This window comes from Bombyx mandarina, chromosome 07 (genome assembly GCF_030267445.1).
Source record: "Bombyx mandarina strain Sakado chromosome 07, ASM3026744v2".
In the NCBI taxonomy this organism is placed as follows: Eukaryota; Metazoa; Arthropoda; class Insecta; order Lepidoptera; family Bombycidae; genus Bombyx; species Bombyx mandarina.
Genome location: NC_143214.1, coordinates 4,704,863 through 4,717,292, shown reverse-complemented (window position 1 = coordinate 4,717,292; position 12,430 = coordinate 4,704,863). Strand labels below are relative to the sequence as shown.

General features: G+C 40.7%; 1 protein-coding gene across 1 annotated transcript in view; it reads right to left on the bottom strand.

The window, feature by feature from the left end:
- Positions 1-3,053: 3,053 nt before the first annotated feature.
- The window catches only part of Delta (neurogenic locus protein delta), a 35,960-nt gene continuing 26,583 nt past the window's right edge, over positions 3,054-12,430 (bottom strand). The window contains exons 4-7 of the mRNA XM_028179838.2: positions 11,745-12,002; positions 7,068-7,128; positions 5,544-6,905; positions 3,054-5,340 (exon numbers count right to left, since the gene is read on the bottom strand). Coding sequence (XP_028035639.1) covers positions 5,247-5,340; positions 5,544-6,905; positions 7,068-7,128; positions 11,745-12,002 — 1,775 coding nt within the window. The 3' untranslated portion in view covers positions 3,054-5,246. The remainder of the gene's footprint in view (positions 5,341-5,543; positions 6,906-7,067; positions 7,129-11,744; positions 12,003-12,430) is intronic.

The window sequence follows — 12,430 nt, the reverse complement described above, 5'->3', positions numbered from 1 at the left end:
TTTTATTTTAAGTCATGACAAAATAATAAAAAAAATCTTACCAAAAAAATTAAAGTTTATAAATAAAAAATAAGGGTTGATCATAGAGGGATGAAAAATTGAGAGTAACATCAGATTTTTTATTTTAATTCATGATAAAATAAAAATAAAAATGAAAATCTTGCCAAAAAAATTAAAGTTTATAATTAACAAATAAAAAATAGGGGTTGTTCGTAGAGGGGTGAAAAACTCAGAGTAATATGAAATTTTTTATTCTGTCATGACAAAATAAAAACAAAATTCTAACAAAAAAAAAATTAAGTTTTTTATTAACAAATAAAAAAATAAGGGTTGATCGTAGAGGGGTGAAAATAGGGTTGTATGTATTTTTGTATGCTATATCATAAAAAAATAAAAACAAAAAGTTTTGTCTAAAGAAATGAATAAAAAAATTTAGGGGTGAACCGTCCTTAACATTTAGGGGGATGAAAAATAGATGTAGTCCGATATCCACGCTAAGATTCACGAAAATCGGTCGAGCTGTTTCGGAGGAGTTCAATCATGCACACCGTGACACGAGAATTTTATATATTAGATTAACCTCAAAACGATTTTTTATTTTTATTATATTTTTATAATAGTGGCGTCAATTTCAATATATTTTTTAGATATCCAATACATTTAAGAATTTGAAACAGTCCATTTTTATAGTAATATTTGATGTCCATCTTGGGCCCAGCACACTATGGAGAGTGGGCATTCCCCTTTTCCTCAACTCCCTTCCCACTCCCATAATGGATTTTGCAAAATTTATTTTCAGCTGGTCGAAGCTAAACACTCGAGCACTACTTTGCTGCGGTCTTCGGACAAATACGACAAACCCTATTGTATCAGATTTGACCTTTTTTTTCTATCTATAAATAATTTTCCCTGCAATTTTACACCTTTTCCTGCTAGAAAAAAACGTGTTTTTTTTTATTGCCCTTGTAGGCAGACGATCATACGGCCCACCTGATGGTGAGTGATTACCGTCACCCATGGACTTCAGCAATGCCAGGGGCAGAGCCAAGCCGCTTTAGCATGATCATCTGCCCTCTAGAACACCTCACGTATTTAAGGGACGCTCCCTAACAGTATTAAATTCTCGGTAGTACTGAAGAAATGGTTCTAAGGCAACATTTTAATTAGGTATTTCGATATATTAGGCTGGAGAAGAAGTAACTAAGTGCAGGTTTTCGAAGTTTATTTTTTCAGAAAGCAAAAAAGTCTTTTTGTTATGCATAAAAAAATTACATTATATTTGTAACTTTTTTTATACGTACAATGAAATAGATACCTGGAACAGCCAAGCCGCTTCGTGTCGTTAAGAAATCTTTAAGAAATTCAAGAAATCAAAGAAATCTTCAACCCTCTGAAAGAGGATAGAGTACATCACGAAATCATCGAGGTTATCATTCTATGGGTCTGATTTGCGGATCCAAATTGTTTGCAGAAACGCGGATCTCAAGTTTAAAAAAAACTAATTTGAGGCTGGAATTAAGTTGGAGTTGTACTATCGCAGACGAGTTTCCGTTGTTAGAGGGTTAACCGGAGCCATTGACAGTGGATTTCAGAACAGCCTATATTAATTCTCAAGAAACTAACGAAACTAGACAAATCAATTGAAAATTCGACCTCATGTCTCAAGTACACCAGGGGGGCCGTAAACTCGTTAACCCATTACTCAATAAAAAAGTAACGGCTGTCTTACCTTATCAGTTGATATTGGTCAATGCGCCATTTCGATAAAGAAGCACGACATGACAATCCTCTCATCGTGGCCGCCGGAAACTACATAGCCGATCTTGCGGACCAAATGGTAAAAAGTCGATGTCGCCCTAAACACTTCATTTCGGATCCTTCCGATCCATTAACGGCGGTCTTAAATACCCCAAGCACCGGTCATCGTTCTCGTCAACTTGCGCCAGTTAATTTACTCGCCGAGCCCTTATTAACCAACAGACAGCCCACTAAGTTTCTCGCCGGATCTTCACAGTGGGTCGCGTTTCTAATCTAAAAACGTTAAAGTGAGTGAATCATTTGTTCTAATCGAGACACAAGTTTTGAAAACAAATTATCTTAAAAGGAATAAGAAAATGACACGAACATCTCTACGAACTTGGCAACAACTTGAGCTTATGACGAAATTCAATAAAGTTAAATTTTCGCACGCCAAATATGAATATATTGGAGAATATTTTGAAATAGCTCCAGTATAGCAATTAAATACCTGAGATCAAGATATATGACATCAACATAGCTAGGAATAGGTGAAAGGGATTGAGAAATTACAATTTTAGTGTAAACTGGTAAAAATACTATTTTCTCAAAAAATGCTGCAGAAATGGATTATTTTTGACCAGGGTCACGGAAATGCGATGGTAATGGGAAATAATAGCAAACAAAGAAATAAGTAATGCCGAAACCAATTCGATGAATACTAAGCGGATGAATTTACAGGAGGATGAAAACTTCTTACGAGCATTTAATTCTCGGAAGATGAACGACAAAGGAAAATCATCTACCGAACGAGTTTGTCGGTAGACCGACAGTCAGAATGTTTTTTGGAAATTATACATGTAGACTTTTCTTGAAAATGTAGCTATCGCGATACAGGGCGGATATCCAGGTCAAATATCTTTCAATCTATGTTAAATACCGCTTCACATTCAACATTGCATTCGGTTCCACATCTTTTTAATTAGGTTATGTGTTGTAAGAATGTTACATGATAATAAAACTTCGTTTCACTCGTTCAAAAAACTGAACACTTCAGACAGAGAAGAACTTACGTTTCAATATCCTTGAATCTTTAATAAAAGTCCACCTTAATAAAAACAACAACGAACATTCTGACTAGAACTTCAGTTTTACTATCTCCAAATAATTGTCACTTACTTACACTTCCAAATGATGACTATATTTTAAACTTTAGTGCCCGTCTAAAATACCTCCGTTTCTTTCAATTAAGTGTTGTATGCATTAAATAATTTCTGCATTTATTCTTGTAGTATGAGGTAAAATAAAAAATAATGTTTAATCTTTTGTAAACAATTGTTTATTAACATTTTATCCTCGCTGCATCACTGCACATAATTACACATTCGTCACACACTCGCTGGCAAAATTATCACCGCAATAGCAAATATAATATGACTTTTATTCAGGTAGTAGCTAAATATAGAATTCACTGTTTCTTTTGCTTTCATTTTTCTTTTGAAATCGAAAAACCATGTGAATATACCAAAAGTTAAGAAAGACACTAGGTTTCTTAAAGACGAGAAAATAGATTAATTTACTGGTTTTACATGCAAAATAGACTTAGATAATAGACAAAATTATAATTAAGATTACATAAGGCAACCTAGTTTAGGAATGGAATGATTTGAGAATTAACTCTTAGTATATTCACACAATGCAAGCAAAATATGTATTACATTAATGATTCAATAAAAAGGAGTCCAAAATACAAATCAATTAATAGCATTCAGTCAATTGTAAACTTAAGTACAAAAAATAATTAAACAATGATTTATTTATAAAATTTAAGGCAAATTCACATTTAATATAATACAGGCATAATAAATAAATTAAAAATACTGTCATTTTATTGCTCGGAATGAAAAACAATTGAGACGCAATCAATATTTAAAACTTCTCAAAAAGAAAAATGAAAGTTAGTTTAATTCGTGATCAATTTTAAGTACAAAAACGTGACACTAATAACTTTACAAATAGTTTGGTAATTTCTATTAACGATTCTATCATAATTTAAACGTACCGTTTTGTCATCTTACAAAATTAAATACAAGAACAATTATTATTGGTCATCAGTCTATTCATAGTTTGATATAAATTTTACAATTTTGTCGATTTAACCTTCATTAATCTACGTTCGTGTACAAAAGGCAACATACGATTATAATCTAGCACTTATCGTAATATCTACAGGTCTCATAAGTGTATTTTAACATAAATTATTTCATATGGATCCGCAGTCGGCCCGGACCGCGTCCCGCGGGGCGCGAGCCGGGTCGAGTGGCGAAAGTGTAAATAAACTGCAGCTGCATACCTATTTAAAAAAATAAATAAGTTAAAACAACCTGGAATAGCTCCTATGTTGCCTCCTGACGCTTCTTATATTGTCGCAGTACTCTTACAAGTAATGGAGAATATACTTACAACACTAAAACTTAATAGTTTTTTTTATACACAATGACTTAGCTTTCGACAATTTGTTTCTTATAAGTACTGAAGTTGTTAAACCTATGGACTAATTACGTGCGTGATGTTTACATTTTTGTGACGCGAAAGTGATTTTTGACGACACACACGAATCGATCGATATGTGCAATACAAAAATGACTTTCGCTGTATCAGGAACGTTACATTATTGTGCTAACTGAATTACATCCGTACAGCTTAAAGAAAGAAAAAAATCAAAGTCGATTTTCAAGAAAATCGCAACAAGATTTTTTTATCATTCACTACAATAATCATAGGAACAAATGACAATAATTAGTTAAATCACAAGAAAAAAACAATAATAAATCAATATAAAAGTGATGAACGCATAATTAGCGTGTTTTTTATTTATTTTAAATATAAATTAGTCTAAAACTTATTTAACGCACGGTTTGGTTTGTATGTCGGTGCGAGTCGAGAGGGATAGCATCAGTTGTGCGCTCGCTCGTAGGGGCGGTACGGGACCGGCGCGCGCTTGCTCTGGAATGTTCGCGCGGAGCCGGTCGGTTCGACAACACAATTCATAAAACAAATCTATCATATAAAACTGAAACGGTTAAAACTTTTTTTTAGTCTAATTAAATTTTCTTATAGCACAACGTAAATGACGATGGCATCTATTAAAACGCAGAGATCTAGTATCGCCCCTAGTGCGTGTCCTCGCAGATCGCAGCGCTTGGGCGCGTGGCTCGCACGTTACCTACAGAGATCGCAGACAGTGGACTCACCACTCGGCCCCGGACTCGCCGCGTGACGTCACGGACTCGTGCTCAGGGCCGGAACTGGCGATCCGTCGCGCCAATACTATATACAGGGGGCGTACGAATCGCACTCACAAATAAATACATCCGAATGCTTACACCTAGCCGTCTATACAGGGGTCACTTTACACTTTACGCTATATTTACACGCGGCGCACAGCCTGAATCGCGAGAGCGTCCGTTCGGTAATAAATAAATTATCGTGTCCAGTCTCGTCGAGCACTACACTTGCGTGGCGAACGTCGGCGGCAAGCAGTGGTCGTCCAGCACGTACACCCCCCCGCCCTCCAGCGCCCGCTTCACTAACGACGTATCGCTGTGGACAATAACAATCGGTCAAGCGTCTTTCATCAAGTTCTTTTGGTGGACGATACGTATAATTTTTCAGGATAGAAATTAAAATGTTTGTAATAAAAAAATCAAATGGTATCAAACATTGTCGCTGTCTACCTCGAATTAATCGAATTACTTTAGTAGTTGTTCAATAATTTAGAAAATATTTATTATTTTGTTACTCACCTATTCGCGCAATACGCCGAGTCCGCGGAGAGCCTGGAGAGTCGGGGATCAAGCGCGGCGAGCAGGCGCGCGCTCTCGGTGTTGAGCGTCTTGCGCTTGCACTCCTCGGCGGCTGCGTTGTGCGCGTTCTGACACTCGGGGGGCGGCGCGTCGCACTTGCCCCACGTGTTGCGGATCACGTGACCGCCGCCCGCGTTGGCCGCGTTCTGGGCGCGCGCCTCCGCGTCGGCAGCGGCGGCCGCCCGCGCTCTCCGGCGCCGGACGCACACCACGGCCAGCGCAGCTGCACCCGCACCCGCCGGCACCAGAGCGCCCAGCGCCGCTATCCACGCCACCTGCTGCGCCGATAGCCGCTCCTCTTCGTCGGAATCACCTACACGCGGCAAGTGTCCGCCTGCCTGTTTCGCTGCCAACTCCGACAGCGACACGGTACAAGAGCGCCCTCCCCATCCGTGCGGACACACGCATCTGTACCCGTCCACTCGGTCGCGACACGTTCCTCCGTTCCGGCACGGCGAAGAGGCGCATTCGTCGATGTCGATGCTGCAATCTTTGCCGGTGAAGCCAGGCCGGCACCGGCACCCGTAGTCGTTGTCTAGAACTAGACACTCGCCGCCGTTTGCGCACGGTTTTGTCAAGCACATGTCAACTCGAGTTTCACAGCGGGGGCCGAGGAATCCGGGAGCACACTGACATTTCTGTCCGTTAACAAGGTCGACGCAGGTCCCGCCGTGTTCGCACAAGATGCCGGCGCAGTCGTCTATGTCAATCTCGCATCGGTTGCCTCTGAAGCCTGTTCTGCACGTGCATTTGAAGCCGTTGCCTGCTCGGGAGCAGGTGGCTCCGTTGCGGCAGGGGTTGGCGGCGCAGGGGTCGGCTTCGAGGGCGCAGTCCGTGCCCGCGAACCCTACCGGACACACACACACGTAGCCGGAGGATTTCGGTTCACAGGTTCCTCCGTTGTGACAAGGTCGATCAAAGCAGGTAAGTCGCCGCGTCTCACAGCGCGCTCCTTCGTATCCTTGGGGACAAGTACAGGAAAGTTCGCCACCTTCATCTGGTACGCAAAGGCCTCCATTGAGACAAGGGCGTACGGCGCACGAGTGAAGAGACTTCTCGCAGTCCGATCCCGTATACTCAGGTGGACACACGCAAGTATAACTGCCTTGGCCGGTGTTAAGACAAGTGCCTCCATTTCTGCACGGTCGGTGATTGGTGCAGTAGTTCAGATCTTGGTTGCAGAAAAGTCCACCCCAACCTTCTTTACAGATGCAATCCCAGGGCCTCGAGCAGGTTCCGTGGACGCATCCCGGATGCGGCTCGCACTTATCGCAGCGTTTGCCCACCCACCCCGAGTGACATCTGTAATTAAAGAGAAACGACCGTGAGTAAAAGGCAACGTGATAACGAGCCACTAAAAAGTGCGCCTTTCTCTGTTCGAGGAACAAAGAAACGGATGAATGATTTAGAAGCGGAGGGAGATTCTTTAGTCATTTAGCACAAAGGTGTGAAGTGGGTACTCACATGCATTCGTCGGGCTTGGTGCAGTAACCGTGCTCGGAGTCGCAGCCGGCCAGGCATTTTGCTGAAACAAAAACAAAACGTTCGTTAGCGCATCACCGAGACAAAGGAGCACAAAGGTATTCTCGCTAATGGGTTTTTAAATAATAAATAGGGGCAAACTCGAGATTAGTCACTGAGATGGGAATGGATGCGGGGAAGATTTTAGCGCAGTTCCGTCGTAAAGGACACGGTGAGCGCCACAAAGAGAGCGGTTCGTTAGCTTCCCAGCCGGGGGCGAGGTCACGCGCACACACAATTTATCTCAGCTCGCACACTCGTAACTGCGAGCCATGATCAGCTCTTCTTCTTGACCTTTCAATTAATTTAATGCAAATTATAAATGCCGCAGATTTGGAGAGGCCTTATGTCCAACATGGCTAGGTTGGCTGTACCGATATATGATGACTACCCAAAGATTCTAATACGAGAATTACTTAAATTCCTATCTACAAGTAGTAAGACTAGATGGTGGTATTTCTAGTTAAATTAGACGTGATGTTTGCGCATTGTTAACTTAGTGATTTACGTTCGTGAACCAGCGAACCTTACCAAAGTTTCCTTGGTATTAAGACAAATGATTCGCGTCAAGAGGTCGCATACATGCCGCAGTGAATGCTCACATCGATTTACATGTTGTAAGTAAATCCAGTAATGTATAACGATTGTTAGTTAAAGTAGTCTTTTGTAATAAGACTTGCGGCTCGGAGTCGTATCGGTCGGGTGCGCATGGGTAAGTTATCGGAGCGAATACAAAGGGGGCAGATAGCGCGGGGAGTATAACCGTCACTCGACCGTTACTATTCCCCTAACTCGCTAGAAAAATACTAGACGCCATTTTGATAGTACCAACTTATATTAATTATTAAGACTTGTGCAGGGACTGAAAGACTTAACAGATGAATCAAGTTGTTGCTTCACATAGCTTCGAAAACGTTCGGAACATAAAATCCGCCAAATACAAGGGATTATGTAGCTCTGTCCTCTCCCTATATACTATCAGAATTAATTCGACAAAATAGAGAGTAAAGAGTACCTAAGTAAGAGTATTAATCCTTGCGACTGTTAAACACGGCCGGGTAGTTCGCAAATCGGCTTAAATCTCAGACTTAAAATTGGCATGCAAATTCGCGCCACTGCTAGATAATCGCGGCTTTTTTTTTATTGCGCAGGAAATTGATATAGCTTATTCCGCTTTCACGAAAGCTTTGTACTTTCGAAAATAAATGACAGTTGTAAACAATCGATTCTCGCGGCCTTTTCTCATTTATATAAGTACACAAAATACAAGAGAGCAGTGAGAAAAAATGCTCTTTGGCGCCACCGGTAAATCGGTTCCACAAAGATAGATCAAAGATTCAAGTGTCTATGTTATTGCTCATTGCATCGCGTCAAGGAGCAGGCGCTTGCACTCGAGCTTATCTTGACCCTCGAGTAGTAAAAAGGTAGTAAAAATTACACTTCAAAAACAATTTGGATCGTGAGTGGGCACAAAAAAGTTACAGTAGCACTGTTCCGCCGCGTATTAATTAATTTATATCAACGAACTTGTATCGATTTGTAATGAAAGACTCAGTACGTCGCAGTGCGATCAAGGCCTCGGCAATACAGCCATCCCGAAGTCAGGTAACGACAAAAACTGCGACCTTCCCGGTGGATCTTTCCCACATGTTCTCGGCAAATATTTGTCAAATCTCAACATCTGGTTTCGTCCGAAACGGAAACCGAGTGCGCGTGGGATTCGCAATTCAAAACAGAAGGTAATAATCGTGAGAACTTTACTCTCGTCAACAATTAGATGAAATTGAGCGGTGGTAAAGGATTTCTCTCGCGACCCATTATTACGGACGAGGCGGGCTCCGCATAATGCGGTCGGGACATGCAAGTTGGTTTTCGGGATCGTAACGCTCTCCGAAGACGCGTTACCGTTTCGCAGACGCGAACCGATATCCGTGGTACGGTCAAGTGCGGAGTTTATTTCGATTCGTGTTCGGTTCGCGTTTAAATGTGTTTTTGACCCGGTTCGAGGTGTGTATGCCGTTGCGGGCGTGTGTGAGTGCGCGACCGTGTAACGTTGTTTTCATTACATTACGACCGCTTCTCTGGCTTTTACATTTTCGTAATAGTCGATACAAACATCTCTGATAGGGCTGTCGGTTATTACCATAGATGTTTCAGATTACTCGGCCACTATACGTGAAAGTTGGAGACAGAGCGTTTTTTGTTTTAATCGACAGCTTTCGTTTTTTTTTTTAATATCAAAAGCATTTCGAATATCGAACACACGATCCACGGATAACAATCGTTAGGTTTTCCAGAAAATTGTGATTTCGTGGTTATCGTGATGCGTGGAGGCTGCGCGGGCAGGCAGCCCTGACGTGCGAGCGAGATGGCGCGCTACGTGGAACAAGTTCTTCCGTCTCAGTCGGTCGCGTTTTTTGCGGCGCCCGAGTGTGGGAACGCCGCGGCAGGTGGGGAGGCCCGAGCCGCCGAGATTGCGTCGCGACATCCGCCCGACACACAATGCATCTGAGGCGGACTTTGTTTTACGATACACGTACCGAGCGATGTGCTTAACACACGTCACTACCTCTTAATGACACTCGAATTATTAAGTTACCGCTCACGAGGCTTTATTGATAGACGCCGCCCGTATATACAAAAGATTTGTTTACAAATGTGAAACGGCCCACACGGGACGGTCACACGCTACTAATAAACCGTGACAAACAAAAGTTATTAATAGTTTGATCACTAAAGGCACCTACCACTATTTACTCTGCACTACCTTTGGTTGACTGGTAGAGAATGCCTTAGGCATTAAGTCCCCCAATGTAAATTTTACATGAAGTGTAATAAATAAATAAATAAATAAATAAATAATGGCTCACTACGGTAACAATTCACGGCAACACATATCTATGTTACTATTGATTTGATGATGATGATATGATAAATATTAATATATACGGAAACGTAAAATTACAGAGATTTTATATGTAAATTGTAAGTTTTTTTAAATTATTGCTTAAGAGGGTGGACGAGCTCACGGCCCACCTGGTGTTAAGTGGTTACCGGAGCTCATAGACATCTACAACGTAAATGCCGCCACCTACCTTGAGATAATAGTTCTAAGATCCTCAGTATAGCTAAAACGGCTGCCCTACCATTCAAACCGAAACGCATTACTGCTTCACGGCAGAAATAGTCAGACAAGAGGTCCTACCACCAGTAAGTATTTGGAGTTATTTAGGTAATTCAGTTTTATTTGACCTCAACGAGCAACGAGGAGGTGTCTGGTATTTAATTATGAATAGAATGGACACTTAAGCTTTGAACCGTGGAGCCATTGACACAATAAAGGCTAAAATATTATTATGAAATAAAACAAAAAAAAAAGCTAATTAACGCTGTAGTAACAAATATAATGGAATTTATGATCCCATTAAGAAGTGAATGCGTCATACACTTACATTTTTATGAGTCGAAACTTGAACATTACAATAACATACGAGTTAAATATATGAAATTAAGACAATTATCTCTGTATTTTATTGTGATTAAAAACGTGATTAAACTCTAGCCGATAGCACGGGAAGTCTTCGACTTATAGTTGTTCTAATTAACGATACGATTTACGATGAGTTATAAGTTCATTCGGAGCGGAAAGCTCAGCTTATCCGCATGTCGGCCTAATGGAACATCAATCGATAATTCGGAGATCGAAAAAAAAAAAATCGATCAAAAATAATTAAAGCACGTTACAGATTAAGAGTCGGATAAATTAAATCAGCTCTAGTAGACAAAAAAAAGCACGCATTAATCATGCAATTAAATCACACTAAATGGCCAGATATTTTTGTAGTATTACATTAAGCGCTCGCAAAATCTTGATCTCCACTTCTTTTCCAAACGAATTCTGGGTGTGTCCCAGAATTTATATTACATCATTATAATATGTTTCTATGCATGAGACGAACAATGTAATTACGTCCGTGAAAGGATGTGAAGTTAAAAATTGTCATAACATTTAATGAGGATGAACGAATTGTGGCATGTTCTATATTTTGTATTTTTGGTTTATGGGAACATCGCATTTACTGTTGTGGACCCTTTAATTTCATTATGAAATCATTAAAAAATTCCTTAGTTACACCAAAGCGTGTAAACACGATTTGTTTCGAATGAAATGCAGCTCTGAAGATCATAATAGCTAAAACACATAACACATTCTTTTCATGATTATTAAAAACTAGCGGTACGCTCCGGCTCCGCTCGGGTCTTTAACAAAAATTTGCTGTCGCGACACTTTTTGTAAATAATAATGTGTTCTACAAAGTCGTAGGACATTATTTTATTCTATCATCCATAGTTTTCGCGGGGCACGCGATGTAATGAGTATTTTAGGTAATTTTTTTACACCTTGCGTTACATTATTGGAGTTTTAATAAGGATCCCTAATTTTTTTCTAAAAAGATTATAGCCTATGTCACTCGGGAATAGTGTAGCTACCGAACAATAAAATATTTTTTAAAATCTGTTCAGTAGTTTCGGAGCCTATTCAATACAAACAAACAAAAAAAATCTTTCCTCTTTATAATATTATAGTAAAGTAATATACTAATAGTATAGATTACTTACGTTTGCTACAATAGTCTCCGGTCCATCCATCCTGGCACACGATTTCCCCGGCAGACGAGCAGGTGTAGTGGCCGAAGCTGTCGTCCCGGGGCCGGCACAGCACAGCGCAGCCGGCACCGTAATAATGGGGAGCGCAGGTGACTCGGAACGAAACCCTTAAGTGCGCTTCGGACGGACCTCCCCAACGCTGCTCCTCCTCTATCCACGGACCTCCGACATCGGCCACACTTTGCTTCGTCATTCGGCCGATTAACGCATCTGCAAGAAAGTTTTCGATTAGTCGTGACTTAATCGTGTGATTTAGTTTGGCCACGGAAACGTTTAGATATCACAATTAACCTGATTGCGGTCTTAACCAGTTTTTGGACGGACGGTATGTATCATTTTACGGTTTATTTCGATGGCTTCGATATTTTTCGAACGTTGCCCATATCTGCAATTATAAATTAGACATTCGAATGCCTAACAAAAGACTGGGAACGAATGTTTTTATGAGGAGGTTTCGCGAACGCCGACGCGTTGTCCGATGGAGGAAGGCGTGACGGATTCATTTTACGATCTTTGTCGTGCTTTCCGTGGATTCCATTGGTATTCGTTTAATTAATAAAATAGGAATAAAAACACGTTACGTTATTTGTTTATCACCGTGGGAACGGATTAAAGAAGTAAATTGACCTGTTAATGTC